Source organism: Emys orbicularis, chromosome 1 (assembly GCF_028017835.1).
Source record: "Emys orbicularis isolate rEmyOrb1 chromosome 1, rEmyOrb1.hap1, whole genome shotgun sequence".
NCBI classification, from domain to species: domain Eukaryota; kingdom Metazoa; phylum Chordata; order Testudines; family Emydidae; genus Emys; species Emys orbicularis.
In genome coordinates, this window is record NC_088683.1 from 310,155,027 (window position 1) to 310,172,276 (window position 17,250).

At 43.5% G+C, this 17,250-nt stretch overlaps 1 protein-coding gene across 3 annotated transcripts in view; it reads left to right on the forward strand.

The window, feature by feature from the left end:
• Nucleotides 1-2,604: 2,604 nt before the first annotated feature.
• RB1 (RB transcriptional corepressor 1) overlaps nt 2,605-17,250 on the forward strand; it is a 165,401-nt gene continuing 150,755 nt past the window's right edge. The window contains exons 1-4 of one of the 3 annotated variants that reach the window (XM_065416893.1): nt 3,798-3,898; nt 6,538-6,655; nt 9,901-9,908; nt 17,064-17,168. In XM_065416893.1, the coding sequence (XP_065272965.1) occupies nt 3,798-3,898; nt 6,538-6,655; nt 9,901-9,908; nt 17,064-17,168 (332 nt within the window). Of the gene's footprint in view, nt 2,795-3,797; nt 3,899-6,537; nt 6,656-9,900; nt 9,909-17,052; nt 17,169-17,250 lie in introns of those variants that run through there. The other 2 variants (XM_065416876.1, XM_065416885.1) reach the window with 2 other exon arrangements.

Below are 17,250 nucleotides of genomic sequence, written 5' to 3' on the forward strand. Positions count from 1 at the left end.
AAGGCACCTTTATACCAATATAACTGTCCATACCAAGGAGGTATACCAGTATAACTATTTCAGTGTTTTTAAAAACAAAACAACCCCCACCTCTAACCAAAATAGTAATACTGGTACAAAAACTCTATAGACGAGGCCTGAGAGAAGAGACCTGGCTGTGGCAAAGTGATGGACTGGCTTGTGCATATGTGTTCCACTGCTCCAGTGGATGGAGTATACATGTATGTGAGTTGCTTACTTGCAGAGCTAGTTGTGATGTTATTTCAGTTCTCTGGGTTGAATGATGATCAGTGCACATGAGAATGGTGAGTAAATGGCTAAGCTTTACTTCAGGTGTGTCAATAATAGAGTTAAAAAAAAACATCCTATATTCTTTTCAACACTTATCACCATAGTATCTGTACCTTTTAAGTGACTAACAGCTATCATGTGCTTTTGTTCTCATACTTTCCCAAGGGGAAAAGTGTGTGCAGTACAGTATCTTGTTTTAGAATGTTTATAACTGTTAATATATTAACAGCTATTGCTATGTGTTTGTTAGACCTGTCTTCTCTAAGAAATGCACCTTTTACTTGGAACGGAAAGTGGTGAGGTTTGTGATGGTCCTTGGTTCTTAAGGGAGTTCCTTCCACAGTCTTGAACCAGCCTCCAAGGAAATTCTGTCTCCTGCACAGATTAGCTTTATTCTTACTCTAGAAAATTCCATTATTAAGACCTGTCCATATCCCACCTATTTTGAGTAGCTATGTGGGAGACTTTAGCATAAAGGGCCAAATTTAGCTCTGGTATAAGCAATGTAACTCTCAAAGTCAAGGCATCAGGGCTGAATCTGAACTATCCTACTCTGCATCTTAGAAATACTTGCTGCTACTACTTCCTTCTTCCCCCATCCCAAGATCTTCTAGGATATCAGGGTACCATATGCAGTGTCATCACTAGCAACACAGAAATAACAAACAGCTCTATAACATAAACCAAAGCCGCCTCAGTGTATTATTATCAAAACACTATGCTAGCAATCTTAAAATTAAGAACAGTGCACTGAAGAGATAAAACAGCGTTACTTAACCGCTCCAGCCTGAAACACACACTATGACAGGAGTTTTGTCAGGAACTTCAATGAGATCAGGCTCAGGACCTTTATTTGTCAACAGCCAAACAAAACATTCATCTTTAGTTTGTTTCTGTTTCACCTAGGCTCACCCCTCAGTGAGATTTTATGATTGTCTACTAATTCACAGCCTAACTACAGTGGGGGCTAGAAACTCCAAATCTGATTGGTCATTGTGCTTGGAGCTATACAAACACATGAAGTTATCGTCCCTGGCCTAAGGAGCTGACAATCTAAGCCCAAAGGCCAGCAAGCTGGTCTATGCAGATAGGATCCTTACCGCTCCCTGCACTGCTATAGTGCTTCTGCGAAAGTTTTTTTTCAAACTCGGGGTTGCGGAATGTAAGGCACTGGGTTGCGGCGGCTCTGGTCAGCACTGCCGACCAGGCCGTTAAAAGTCCCGTTGCCGGTGCTGCCCGGCTAAGGCAGGCTAGTCCCTATCTGTTCTGACACCTCGCTGTGCCCCAGAAGCAGCCAGCAGCAGGTCCCTCAGCTCCTGGGGGGGCCCACAGGGATCCGCGTGCTGCCCCTGCCCCAAGCACTGGCTGGGGGGGGGGGGGGGGGAACAGTGCCTACAGTCAAAAGCCACATGGAGCTGCTTGCATGCCTCTGCCTAAGAGCCAGGCTTGCTGCTGGCTGCTTCCGGGGCGTAGCGCTGTCCGTGGTGCCAAGACAGGGAGGAAGCTTGCCTTAGCACCCCCACTGCGCCGCTGACCGGGAGACGCCTGAGTTAAGCTCGTGCCACAATCCCCAGCCCTGAGCCCCCCCCAAACCCCTCATCCTCAGAGCCTGCACTGAGCCCTGACCCTCTCCCACACCCCAACTCCCTGCCCCAGCCCACAGCCCCCTCCCACACCCTGAACCCCTCATTCCCAGCCCTCACCCCTGCACCCCAACCCCTCATCCCCAGCTCTGTTGGTTAAAGGGCATCAACAATTTTCTTCAACTGGGTCACCAGAAAAAAAGTTTGTAAGGCATGTTTTCTAATCCTTTAATTGTTCTTGTGGCTTGTCTGAACCTTCTCCAATTTATCAACATCCTTGAATTGTGGGCACCAGAACAGGACACAGTATTCCAGCAGTAGTCACACCAGTGCCAAATACAGAGGTAAAATAACTTCTCTACTCCTATTCGAGATTTCCCTGTTTATACATCTTTGGAGCAGGGACTTGAAATTTAGCACTGGGTCGCTCTAGTGCTGTTAGTGTCCCCATGAAAATCTACCCAAATCTGGCTCAGTAGAGACTTGTTAAAGTTTGGCAGCTAAAATTCTGGAGCGTGCTTAATACAAATATAATCAAGTCTCTGAGGATGTGCAAACTGCAATTTTTCTCACCTGGAATAGAACACAGGCCTTCTACATCACACTATTCCTGGACTATCTAGCAAATAGCTGTGAATCACACTAACAAAATCCTTGTCCCCCTCTGTGAACCAGTCACTATGGAGGATAAGAGCCTGCTTCTGCTGTCTCTTACTCAATTAGCTTTTAGGCAAAGATCTCCACTGCAAGAACATCTTAGCCATACCTAGGTTTAGTGGCCTCATCTCCTATTCTGGTGGCACTATGCCAACCGAGGATTCCTCTCTGCTAGGGCCTCCTCCAATGGTCAGATCTTCTAGCTCTGAGATATCAGTCTCTGTGTCACCAGAGCAGAGCAAAGCAGCCACAGGCGCACACAGGTGAATGGAGGCTTATGTCTTTGATTCTAGGTTTACAGTCAATATAAGGCATTGCTCTCACGAAGATCGGGAGGGGGAATTCAATTATAATATAGAATGAAGACCTGTATAACTTTTTAAAATTTGTTGTTTCCCCCTGCTTGTTGTTTACTTCCGACATAGCATGACTATAAAGGCTGGTCTCCTTTGGGTCTGCTGGAGGACTTCTTAGCCTCTTAGCGGAGTGTATTGTGAGCACAATTCCCTTATTTGAAGAGCTGTCGGTGCTGACGTCACTTCTCCCACGGGTCCGGTAACCACTGGAGTTACATGACATTAAAACACCAAACGAACCCCAGACATCTTCAGCGGTGTGACTCCGGTTCCCTTCTCCACCCCACCTCTCCGCTTTCTGTCTCGTTTCTCCGGTCGCCGCCGCAGCAGACGAGATTTAAATTGCTAATGCACCAAACTGGCAGCAAAAACTAACTGACCAAAAGGAGCAACGCCTGCTGGGCCTCCCCGGGGCGGCAGCAGCCGGGCCGGGAGAGCCCCAGCCCGTGCGTTTCCCATACAGGTCGCCGTTAAGGCGACAGTCAGGGCGAGGCCCAGCCCCAAGTTAGCTCAAGGTCAGGCACCTACTCCACGCCCAGAGAACGCAGAGACGGCAGCGGCTCCTCTATTGGCTAAGAGAAGTGGGTGAGCTTATTGGCTGAACGGCTCGCGCTGGAGCCTCAGTTGCCAAGACTCCGAATTCCTCTTCCGGCTTCTCAGCCTCATTCTTGTACGCAGGCTCCGCCCTCTTTTGAATACGCTCTATCTCCCCCCGCTCTGAAACGAGCGAGGGCTGGGAAGTGACGCGTACGCTCCGCCCCGTGGGCGGGTCGGACGTGACGTTTTTCCCGCGGTTTGAGTGGTCCCGGCTGCGACGGTGAACCGGTTTGTCCGTTTCCCTTCTCCCCGCCTCGGTGGACATTTAAACTTCTGGTTCAACAGTTGCGGTGGCTCCGCGCGCGGGCCCGACATGCCGCCCAAGGCCCCCCGGAAGGGGGGAGCCGCCGCCAAGGGCCAGCGAGCCAGCCCGGAACGCGGCACTGGCGGCACCTCACCGCCTGCCGCCGCCAGGTGAGAGTCGCAGCTCCCCTCTCCCGGCCAGCCGCCTCTTCCGCTTCTTCCCAGCCCGGCATCCTCGGCGCCCCGCTGCCTGCCCGGGGCTCTAGCACCCGCGGCGCCGCCCCCTCCTCCCGCTGCTCCGGGCATGTCCCGGGTGAGGGCAGCTCTGCTCGGGCGGACGCGGAAGCTTGCTCTGTCCCGGAGGTGATGGCTGAGGCGGTGCTCAGCGCCGTAGGTCCCCGGCGCTCCCGTGGGCAGAGGTTGCCCTGGCTGTATAAACTCAGCGCGCGTCGCTGTCCGTCAAACGGACAGTGTCCTCCAGGTGGGAGGCTACCTTAGCCTCGCTGGTACTGCACGTGTCAGCTGTGGCCAGCTAAACACCCACCGCACCGTAGTGAAATGTGACGGCTGAAGACCTGGCTCTGACTGGAGGCACATGCAGTGACGAAGCGTTAAGCAATTCATGCTGATGTAACCTTAGTGTTGACCTGTTAACAACTAAAAGATTCAGGCAGTGCAAACGCAGAATGGAAGGCTGGGTCCTACCTGGGTTCCTGATCACTTCCAGGTCTTTGGCCCCCATGCTTCCCAAGGACAGCTCCAGCCCGGGTAGTGTGAAAAACTGCCGTCTGTCTTAATTTGCTACCAGTAGCAGTTACTGATACATAAGGTATTGTAAAAAACTCTATCTGGTGTAATTTGCTACCAGTAGCAAGTTATTGATATTAAACTATTATCTGATCAAATCTTCTACTGGAACATGGATAGCAACTTGTAACAAGTAGTAGTTACTGATATGTAAGAGTGTTCTTATTTGCGGACTTGTCCTAATTTGCTACCTCTTGCCTTTCCCGTCTTCTGGTACAGAAGAAAAAGTTAGAATGAAAAATTCCAAATTAGAAATCAAAGTAAAAATCATATCTAGTGCAATACTAGAAACACAGATGTCAATGTTAAAACTACTAGCAAGTACTTATACATGTTTTCAATGAGTATTTATTAAAATATAAATTAAATATTACAATTATATGCATCTGCACAATAACAAAGGTAAATGATGAGGTGCTAATAGTAATTTAGGGAATCCCAGCAGCAGATAAGACAAATTCGTGAACTGCTATGAAACTTTATGCGGTCATATACACTGATAAGTGATTCTTTGTTTCTGAGGGGGTATAAGTAAAATATTTCACTGATTCAAGTCTCCTGCAGCACCTCAGTAAGGGCTGGTCCACACTAACCCTCCAGTTCGAACTAAGATACGCAACTTCAGCTACGTGAATAACGTAGCTGAAGTCGAAGTACCTTAGTTCGAACTACAAAGTACTTACCGCGGGTCCACACGCGGCAGGCAGGCTCCCCCGTCGACTCCGCGTACTCCTCTCGCGGAGCAGGAGTACCGGTGTCGACGGCGAGCATTTCCGGGATCGATTTATCGCGTCTAGACAAGACGTGATAAATCGATCCCAGAAGATTGATTGCTTACCGCCGAACCCGGAAGTAAGTATAGACGTACCCTAGGTTACATCAGACAGAGGAGCTGTGATGACTAGGCATTGGGATGCCTGTGCCTTTAAGAACCCAGCCCTGGAAAGCCCATGCTGAGACATACTGTCCCGTGGGAGAGGAAATAAAAAAGCCCCTTTGACAAAATAAAAAAGACCCTCTGACCTTCCCCACCCCCCCTGCATTTTTGCAAACACTTGTCTCAATCCACCTGGGTAGCTGTTACCCCCACTGCCTGTGCCAGGGTTTTGCCCTCTGTTACCTTCTGGCAGCGCCTCATCGGTGGGCTTAACCCCCGGCTCCTATTGCCCCCTCTCCCTGTCCCTGATTTTGCTCTTCAGCCCTTATCCTAACCCTGTCTCCAGCTGCTTGAACCCCCTCACCCAGTCAATTTCTGACCCCTGCTCACACCCTGGCCACCCCCTTCCTCCAATTTGCCCCCTTTGCCACTTTTTAACCCCTGCAAAAAGCAGTCCGCAGAATCTGATGCCAAGGAAGGGCAGTGACTTCAGCAGATGTTACTGAGCATGCTCAGTACACCCTAAATAGCAAATTAAGACAGAGCAGTTTTTCACTCTACAAAAGGATTTGCCCCTCTCTCTCTGTTACAGGTAGCTGATGTACATGTATCAAGAATTTCAGGATTAATTAGACATTCTAATGTAAGGCCAGTTCCCCGGTCTTAATTCTGACTTTTTGTTAGGGCTATTCCAATCTTGGTACGCTGTTAGTTACTAATTTTAGGCTATGACCTTCCTTCAACCCATTCCTGGGCTTTTGGTGTTATAAGTAGAGCCCTGCAAATCTGCGGATATCCGCTTTATATCTATGGACTATGTTTGCGGGTCAGATGTGGATACAAATTCTGTATCCGTGCAGGGCTTTAGTTATAAGTGACTTCCAGGTTTGAGTTATGTAAGTATTGTGGTACATTAAAACTCCTAAATATTATCTTCTGCATGTACAAGGTAACTTTTCCAGCTTTTTTTTTGCAGGATGCTCAACACAATGGGCTTTGTATCTAGTGAAGTGTCAGATGATATCTAATGTTTTATACTTTGTAACCATGTCAGAGATGAATTTTCATTTAAAATAACCTGTTACTTATAGACCAGACTAATAGTCTTTTTCACCCTCTCTCCTAGGCTTGAGTTTGGAGAAACTGACTTTGTTGCACTTTGTGACACTTTAAGAGTGTCAGACATTGTAAGAGCAAATGCTTGGAAGACATATGAAAAAGTGTCATCTGCTGATGGAACTCTAGTGAGTACTTGGTATAGTTAATGCTCACAATTATATTTGATTCCAAATACTGAGCTCTGTAGCAGTGCTTAGCCTAACACCCAAGAAGGAAATTGATAAAAATTGCAAATTATTTTAAAATGAAATGCTGTAGTGCCATCATTCTGATGCAGGTTTATATCAAGATCAAAAAGTACAAAGATTGCTGTGTGTACACATCTGTATAAATTAACTTGCATAACCTCACCTTTGTTCTATATAGTTCAATAAATGTACTGATTTAAAAAAAAAACTGATTTCACATTTACTGTAAATGGTAGTTAAACCAGCACTATGTGAACAGTCAACTCGCCAGACCACCGATTACTACTTATAAGCATTATAATATTGAGTCAATTTTTTTATGGCTTCTGTCTTGTGACTTTTTTTGTCAACAAACCACTTTTTTTTGTTAAAACACGGCTTTTCAGATTTCATTACAAGTTAATGTTGGTACTGTGTCTAGTCATGGCTGAGGAGGCACTTTCATTCAAAGCACCTGCCTGTCTTCTGGCTTTTCTAAGTAGGAGTTAAAAATCATACAGCTCTGAGAGCCAGAATTAAATTCTGCTGGTCCAAGGTATTGAATTAGTGTCCTTTCTCAAATTACCAGGGCTATTTGCTATTTGCCACTGGAGATCTGGTAAATCCATTTTTCCAGAGTGTAGAACGTAGTTTGAATAGATTGAGAGCCTTGATCTTAAAACTGAAGTCAGAGAGTTCTGTGAGTGGAGACGGGTATTGAAACCATTTATCAAAAAAGTTCTTTGGATATAAGGATGGAGTAGCAGAGACTGCTTCTAGTCTAGGTGGGCGGGGGTGGGGAGGAGGAAGGGGCTCTCTAAAGTTCACATACATGTCAGTAGCTTCTCTTTTCTGGGAGCTGCTATGTAAGGTCGAGGGACAACCTTCTGGTAGGAATGTTAGCACCTTTCCCTTCATAGTAGTGGGGAGTTCAGAAACTGGGTGGACTTTACACAGGGTGATGTCCCTGGGCCTTGCTGTTCTATTTGACTAGTAAAAAGCAACAGAGGGTCCTGTGGCACCTTTAAGACTAACAGAAGTATTGGAGCATAAGCTTTCGTGGGTGAATGCCTTGCGTCTGATGAAGTGGGCATTCACCCACGAAAGCTTATGCTCCAATACTTCTGTTAGTCTTAAAGGTGCCACAGGACCTTCTATTGCTTTTTACAGATTCAGACTAACACGGCTACCCCTCTGATATTTGACTAGTGTTTTTACTATTCATGTCAAATTTTACAACCCTGACATACTTAAAAATCAATCTGTCTTTCTTTGTTAACATTTAGCAGCTTAAAATAAAACCCCCTCTCCCAGCAAAGCCTGAGACTGCTTTTTTTTGTGTGTGGCCAGGGTTGAAGTCTTAAGCAGTTTCTCTGCCCACACTTAAGAACCACAAATATCAAGTGGAAAGGACAAAAGTTTTCTGACCTTGTTATGTATAGTTAAGTGGAGAAGATTTAGTCTTTCAATATGACATCCAGACTTTGTAGAAGGCAAACTTCTAAAAACTAAGTTTCTGGTTATAAAATATTCCAATTATGAACCAGTGCAGTACTGTTCCAGAGTCTGTATACTGGGTGAAACAATAGAATTGATATAAACACCTGTGCTGTAGCACAAGTTTGCTACCCAAGTACAATACCATCAGAGACTCTAGATATGTATTGGGCAGCAAACTTGTGTCACCACCCACATCACCAGAATCACACCATTTTTTAGCACTCTTGCTTGACTAAGGTTAGCATGTGTATATCTACCTGAGGTGGCAATTATACCTCCAGCTACAGTGTAGATGTACCTTTACTATGTCCAAGGTCGTAATAGGATTAAAAAAAGGACTAGACATTTATATGAATAATAATTCTATCTACAATTAAACTGGCTAGGATAAAAGCATTTAGGGAGTACAAGCCCTCATTCTCTAGGGCATAAACCAACCGCTAACTCAATGGGGTTAGGACAAAATTTCACTCATAGACATGGTACTGCATAATTATCCGCTGTGGAGACTTTACATCTTCTTCTGAAGCATGTGGTACTTCCCACTGTCAGAAATATAATGCTTGGCTAAATGGGCCAGTGGTCTGGTCCAGTGTGGACATTCTTATGAGCTAGATTATGCCCTCCTATTGGAAAGCCCATTGGACTGGCCCAGAGGGAGAAACAGTCTGTCAGGTTTCTCCTCTCAGACTTTTCCCCTGAATTCGTCCATCATGTTCTTGCTGTGACACAGACAAAGTTGGGGATTCAGAACCCAAACCCCTCAGACCTCAGGGAATCTGGCAAAGGGATATACTTGTAGAGGCCGAGTGCCTCTACACTGGCTCTAGGACCCTTCAGAGCCATCCTCTGCTCCTTGCCAGCATGGCTGGCCATGGAATCATATTGCCTAGTCCACTTTTGGGAGTGGTTGCTTTGGGATCCCCAGTGATAGGGGTTCCATTGGTGCTGACGAGTACAGAAGGAAACTGCAGATTCTGTAGGAATGGTGCCATGGAGGTGACCAACTTCAACCCTCCACACATGGATATTCAAGGGATGATTCTCCAATGTTACTCCTTTGCTAATGTCTCCATTGTCTATACATGAATATCATAGCTAAACTTTCATTAATTTTCAGGGGTAGACCCTAGTCTCTTATTCCAACTGGTTTGCTCAAGCAAGATAAAGTCTGATTAAACAGCCAGTTGTGGACTCCCCTTCAAAAGAGGAATCTCAGTGTGGCAGTATCAAAGAGGCAGCAGAAGTGCCTCATCTCTCTGATCCAGCATTAAGGGTGCATCAGAGGAAAGACAGTGTTCTGAGCACAGCTTATACCAGGTAGATTCCTGGCTGGTAGAATAGCCCCTTGGAAGACATTGCCAGCCAGTTCAACTGACTTTTCTAGTTTGCACCAGGGGCCTCATTCTCAACTGGAGCTAGGATCCAGGAGCATAAAGGGGGAGTAATCCCGCCCCACCCCTAACGCAGCTGCAGAATTCAGCCTTCAGTGTGGGTAAAACAAACAATCATAATACATTTTATTAGATTCAATCATTTAAGTAGCAATAGTTCTAAATAAGAATCCAAATGAAAAATGAATTTTTGTTTGCAATAGAAAATGCCAAAGAATTTCAGTATTGTATGTGAGCCTTCTTAGGTGAGCATTCAATGAAGGATAGCCATGTAGCAGGATTTTTATAAAGGTATTAAATAATTGTTAGGGCTATAAGTGATTTTGACCATGAATGCTCAAAGCTAATCTTAAATCTGTGTTTTTGAAGTGAGTGAGCTATATATAGGTAAGACCAGCTCTCTGTCCCTTAGTAATAAATTCCTTGTGCTTTGTACCAGTAACATAATGCTATCAAGAGGCACAATCACAGAGACTCCAGACAGAGGCACTGACAGGGTATAAGAGTCTAGAGAAAATGGGAATGAATCTTTGAGGAGTAGGTTTCATAATCATTAGCGGGCTAAAGTTAAGAAAATCAACTTAAAGTAAGCCCCAGCTTATAAATAGAGAACCTGTCAAAGTAAAAGCTCCACTTTAACTATGGAGGTAGAATACTAGTAGCATACTATTCCAGGTGGGGGATAATCAGTCTATTGCATAATGAGGAAAACATACAACTACTTGGTTTAGTGTGTGACTCTCCGAGCAAAAGCACGGTATCTTGATGACAGAGATGCAGAAGGACAATTCTAGACATTATGTAGGATATTGTACAGCAGGTCTACCTGTGGATTGGCTGCCGCACCCTCCATTCAAATAATTTGTTTTTATGATAGGAGGAAACCATGGTGAAAGAGATGGACGAACTTCCTTAGGTCACTAGGACAAACCCACCTTCTGCTAGAGGTAGAGAAGTCTCATAATCCTTTACTCACTGAAGTCACCCTAGGAGTCGGTTATGTTTGTAGACACCCTGTTGTGAGGGGAGATTCAATCACTAGGAATCTCAGTAGCTAGATATGTGGCGTCAGTGAGTTACAGTCTGACTTTCTGCTAGGTGTAAAGGTAGTAGTTTTCATGAGAAATCTAGAGAAAGATGGCCAAAAATGAAAAGCTAAAATATTTCAGGTAAAACACATTCCTCAAGTCTGCTGTCTAATTAATGAGATCTTTATATTTGTCTTTCGATACTGATATTTCATGACCTAGCCTAAAGTTTTACCACTGCAACCAAACCAGTCTGAATGGACTAAATATAATGGAGGTGACTGAACAGGAGTGTAGATCTTATAAGGATTGATGAAACTCTGAATTCAACTGACCTGTGGACATCAAGATGAGTAGAGACTCTTCATGAGTCAAGATGATGTTGAACAGATACCTGCTGGAAGGTCTGGTAAAGGAACTTAAATTGTCACTGTAGCTACTTATTGATGACACTGAATGTTTTATTTGCCGAATCATCAAATATGTCTGTTCATCTCTTGCACTCTACTAGCATAATTCAGTGGCATATTTGATTTTTGAGAACCCATTTTCAGCACTTCTAGAAAGGATTCTTGTTTCAATCTAGCTACTTAAAACATAACCATAGTGAAAAGCGACAAAGAGTCCTGTCAAGTATCAGGGGGTAGCCGTGTTAGTCTGTATCTACAAAAACAAGAAGGAGTCTGGTGGCACCTTAAAGACTAACAGATTTATTTGGGCATAAACTTTCGTGGGTAAAAACCTCACTTCTTTGGATGCATAGATTCATTTGACAAACATCTGACGAAGTGGGTATTCACCCGCGAAAGCTTATGCTCCAATACGTCTGTTAGTCTGTAAGGTGTCACAGGACTCTTTGTCGCTTTTTACAGATCCAGACTAACACGGCTATCCCTCTGATACTATAACCATAGTGAAAAATTCTTCAGAAGATTTCACCTTCATTATTTTAGTCCATTCCACAATTTTTCCTACTATTTCCTTTTACTGGTAGTCCCACTTAGGCCATATCTACACTACCACTTATGTCAGCAAAATTTATGTCACTCAGAGGTATGAAAACACCCCATCCCCCCCCAAGCGACATAAGTTTAGTCGGCATAAGTGGTAGTGTGCACAGCGCTATGTTGGTGGGAGAGCTTCTTTTGCTGACATAGCTACCGCCACGCCTTAGGATATCTCCATTAATTTATTTATTTATCCCCATCTCCTAGAACTGGAAGGGACCCTGAAAGGTTATTGAGTCTAGCCCCCTGCCTTCACTAGCAGGACCAAGTACTGATTTTGCCCCAGATCCCTAAGTGGCCCCCTTAAGGATTGAACTCACAACCCTGGGTTTAGCAGGCCAATGCTCAAACCACTGAGCTATCCCTCCCCCCAGTTAAACCAAAATTGGTTTAATTATGTCAATGGGAGAGCGCTCTCCTGTCGACAGAGTGGCTATATGAGAGATTTTGCAGTGGTGCAGCTGCATCTGTACAGCTGTGCCACTGTAAACTCTTGTAGACATAGCCTTAGACTTAAATTCATACACTGGTAATCGTTGGGTGCTAATCATCCATTTGAAACATTGATCAGTAGCTTCCAAATTTCAACTAGTGAGAAACAGCCCATTAATGAAGCCTAATATGAAAACTGAAAAATAGAGAACCTATTTTATAGAGCATCTTAGATATTATATTCACTTTCCAGTTTCTGCATTCCAGCAAACCAAACCGCTTAACAGTTTCCAACCCCACCCACGCCCATGTTATCACCTCCTTATCCCCCTTCCTTAAATCACCAGTAATTCCATCCAATTTCCTTTCTCCTCTAGGAAGCTTAAATTCATAGCTATGCTAGACGCTAAAAATCATGGTCTTAATAAAGACACTGGATTTATGGCATGTTACAATCTGTAACCCACTAACCCCCTTTTTTGTCCTATGACTACAGGAGTGTTAATGGGCCATTTCACCTTGAATGGTTTCTTAGCTTAGAATATGTACTATCTGTTCAATCTTGTATTTAGCTGTGACACTCTTAGTACCTTTCCCAGACCTGAAGAAGAGTTCTGTGTAGCTCGAAAGCTTGTCTTTTTCACCAACAGAAGTTGGACCAATGAAAGGTATTACCTCACCCACCTTGTCTCTCTAGGTTTCTAGACAGTTCTATAACTTGCTTATTACTAGGTAAGATGTTCCAAACAAGTTCTAAATCTTCCTTTAAATGTTGATGAGGTTACTTTAAAAGTATGGCAGCTAGTACCCCAATTTGATTTCATTGCTAGTTTTAGTTTACTGTCTTCTCATCTGGGTTTGTCTTGAGACAGCTGGAAGCATGCACATTTTGAAGTAGATGTTTATTTTTAATAAAAACTTGGTTGCAGTCAAACTACAAAAGAAGTAATTGTATAAAGTTTGTGAGTGGATTTACTGGTTTGATCTAAGTTTAGGCATTTTGCTATCTACCTACTAGAACTTGTCCACGTGTACTGGATCAGATATAGTTCTGCCCCGTTTCAAGGAGATTCCTCATCCTGGTTCAACTTCCTCCTTACCTTCTTTGATGCCATGAAATCTTAAATTACTGATTTTGGTTTATTTTTTTCCTGGTTTTACTCTGCTTGAAACTATTCTCCTTAACTCTAAATGACTAAATAAATGTTCAGTATTACCCAAACCAAGGTTCAGATTACCAGTTACTTTCTCATTCTCTTATCTGATTCACCATTCTGGAAACTCATGAGTAAGGCTAGGTTTGTCACAGAGGTCATGGAAGTCACAGATTCTGTGACTTCCAGAGACCTCCTTGACATTCTCTTCTTCAGCCCTGGGGCTAGAGGACTCTGGAGCTGACAGCCAGGGTCACACTGGCAGGATTCCAGCGACAGGGGCCCCCCTGCAAAGTTCCAGCGACAGGTGACAGACTCCTGAGGGGGCCCTTCTCAGGGTTCCAGCGGCAGGCAACAGCCTTGCACGGGGAGAGGGGGACGCCTCAGGCGAGTGGCTGGGATGTCCCGTTTTCTCTCTGGGAAATATGGTCACCCTGCAGCTTCCAGCCGCTGTGGGCAGACGGGAAACCCCACAGCTCCCATGTGGTGGGGGAAACCATGCAGCCGCAGCAGCAAAAGTCACAGACAGGTCATGGCTTCCATGAATTTTTTGTTTTATTGCCCATGACCTGTCCATGACTTTTACTAAAAATAACCATGACAAAATCTTAGCCTTACGCATGAGGCAGAGTATCCAAGGCTTTTTGTCTGCTATTTAAGTGCCTTAATGGCCTGCAAAACTGTGTGGGGAGAACAGTGACCGTGATCCCACTTCATGATAGTCCATCTGTCAGTTACTAGGTGCAGTGGGAAAGAACCAACAAGGAGAAAGATGTTATTTATTTATATTCTAAAACCGCTGTTTTAGACTCCATGTGACTTCCTTTCTGGTACTCTGATTTAGTAAGGTTTTTCTCCATCTAGGGAGCCATCTTCGCTAAATAGCAATAAAACCTAAATAAGGGATAGCAATTAAAATTATCTGAGTTTCTCTCCTTAAAATGAGTTTACAGTAATGTGCTCTGAAAGAGCCTACACGGGAAGCCGATGCTGATCAGTGTTTATGTATGCTGAAGCCCCACTTAGTAAACAGGGACTCCATTCTGTTCCATCTTTTGTTTCAAGTTTTAATGCCATGGCTTGGTAATCTTTAAGTGCGTGTGATGTGGATTTACTTCTACAACTACACTGCAGCTTTAAGCCCTGATCCTGCAAAAGCCATACATACTAATGGACTCTTCTTTTTACTTACAACCTATCCTGAAAGATGATCCCTCACTCTCCCAGATCTTGGGAGACAGACCAGTCCTCGCTTACAGACAGCCCCTCAACCTGAAGCAAATACTGACCTGCAGCCACACACCACATAACAAAAACACTAACCCAGGAACCTATCCTTGCAACAAAGCCCGATGCCAACTTTGTCCACATATTTATTCAAATGATGCCATCATAGGACCTAATCACATTAGCCACACCATCAGTGGCTTGTTCACCTGTACATCTACCAATGTGATATATGCCATCATGTGCCAGCGATGCCCCTCTGCCATGTACATTGGCCAAACCGGACAGTCTCTACGCAAAAGAATAAATGGACACAAATCTGACATCAGGAATCATAACATTCAAAAACCAGTAGGAGAACATTTCAACCTCTCTGGTCACTCAGTAACAGACTTAAAGGTGGCAATTTTGCAACAGAAAAGCTTCAAAACCAGACTCCAGTGAGAAACTGCTGAGCTTGAATTAATATGCAAACTAGATACCATTAACTTGGGTTTGAATAGAGACTGGGAGTGGCTGGGTCATTACACATATTGAATCTATTTCCCCATGTTAAGTATCCTCACACCTTCTTGTCAACTGTCTAAAATGGGCCATCTTGATTATCACTACAAAAGTTTTTTTTTTCTCTTGCTGATAATAGCTCATCTTAATTAATTAGCCTCTTACAGTTGGTATGGCTGCTTCCACTTTTTCATGTTCTCTGTATGTATATATATCTTCTTATTATATGTTCCATTCTATGCATCTGATGAAGTGGGCTGTAGCCTACGAAAGCTTATGCTCAAATAAATTTGTTAGTCTCTAAGGTGCCACAAGTACTCCTGTTCTAATCCCAATAAAGTTGTTGAGATTTTTTTTTTTTTTTTTTTTTTTTTTGTGTGAGCGTCTGGGTTGGTTTGTTCTCCTACAGGACAGGGACCTTAGTCTGTCAGCTTCACTCTCAACTCTTGCTTAGATGCATAACTGATCTTGATTTCAAGGTACTAGTAGTGCTAACTGAATGCTGATTTTTTTTTTAAATGCAGATCATGGAGACAGTGGGGATGGGAGGAAATAACTCCTCTTGGGAATGAGTATTTGATATGTTAAAGGAAATAAATTAAGGACCTCTTCATTAACAGTCATCTTTGCACTTCTTTTATGCTGCCCCTTGTGCAAGGGCCACTTGCCTCCTTCCCCTCCCCCCAATAATAATTCTTTCTATACTTCAAATTTCTTCTTAAGAATCTCTTTTGCTATGATGTCTGCAGTACACTGCCAGCTAATGATGGCTAGTCAGGGGTTGAGTGGAAGACTACTACTATTGATCTGCTTATTTATCTCCATTAACCAAGAGTCTGCGCTTACAAATTGTACAGTCAGCTAATGATGTAAAACATGCTTATTACGTTTATCCCTTTTTCCCTTAGTTCCTCCCTCTTGCTTCACCCAACTGTTTTGTTGTGTCTTAAATGAAGACCTGTCCCCCTCCAGTTACTTGCAACTGTTTTCTGTGTCTATAAAGTACATAACACAGCTGGGCTATGACTTGGTTTCAGCTTACATGATTCTATATACAAATTGAAGATAATTGATTTTTAAACTTTGTTAAACTTCTTTTGGAAGGGGAAAAGAAAACTAAAACTTACCATTTTAAAATGTCAATGTCTTGTAGGTCATCCTTCAGATTTCCCAGGTGCTATCATCGAACAGCTTTGGTCAGACTGGCCAACATGTAGAAAACTTTTAAACTCAGTTTTCTGTGGGAAGTTTAACCCTACATTTGAGGTTCTGGGAATGGAGGTATATATTGGGATTTTTTTGGCTTTAACGCTACACAAACCTTTAGTTGCATGCTGGTTGCTAGAGGACTGGCTCCACGGAAGAAATGACACTTAACAAACATTGAATTTAGTTGGCATTGCTTCTTCAGGCTTGTTGCTTGTCACTGGGAGTTACGTTGCATAGGGAATGACTTGAGAATTTGTCAGTAGGCCTAATAAAAAGTACAATGGGATGAATATTCAGGAACATCCAGTGGACAGTAGGCAGATCCCAAGAAACTGTATTGTGTATCTGCATTGCCAAAAAAAAATTAAGGTTTTAAACATCCAACTACTAAGCAGAATTGGCTGCATAATAACATTGTGCACCCTCTTCTCACGCAAGTCTAATTGTACATTTCCTTCATTTGTGAATTTGTGCCAGCCTTTAAGACTTTTTTTTTTTTTTTTTTTTTTTAAAGCTGATTATAGTCTGGTCCTGAAAGATGTAATCTGTCTTGTCTGCAAAGTTTGAGGCACTTACAGTATTAATATGCCTTAATGAAAATGTATTGCTTATGCACGACTGAAGCACCTCACTGTGTTTTTCAATGGAAACATCATTCCCATTCTAAGGCTATTTTGACATTTACAGGGAAAATTAAGCTTGCACTGCAGGAATGAGTATTGGAATGTCTTTGCACTTTCATCTAGAAGATGTAAATATTTGGAACTCTTGACTTGTCCAGTAATTAGAAATCATGGCTTTGGGTGTTTTCTGGCATTTGTTTAGCAGAGTAGTGTTCTGTATATAATACTCAGGTGATAACTCAAAAGCAAGCTAAAACTGTGTTCTCTCTTTCACTAGGTGGGTTACAGTGAAAAGAAAAAGGACATGTGGGGGATCTGTATCTTTATTGCAGCAGTTGACTTGGATGAGATGACATTCACTTTTACAGAGCTTCTGAAAAGTATAGGTATGAGGTAGGTTTTGCGTGAATTGAAACGCCTGCAATAAGCTGGGGGCAGGTGACATTTTTTGGGTAAGATTACCAAGATTCTTGTT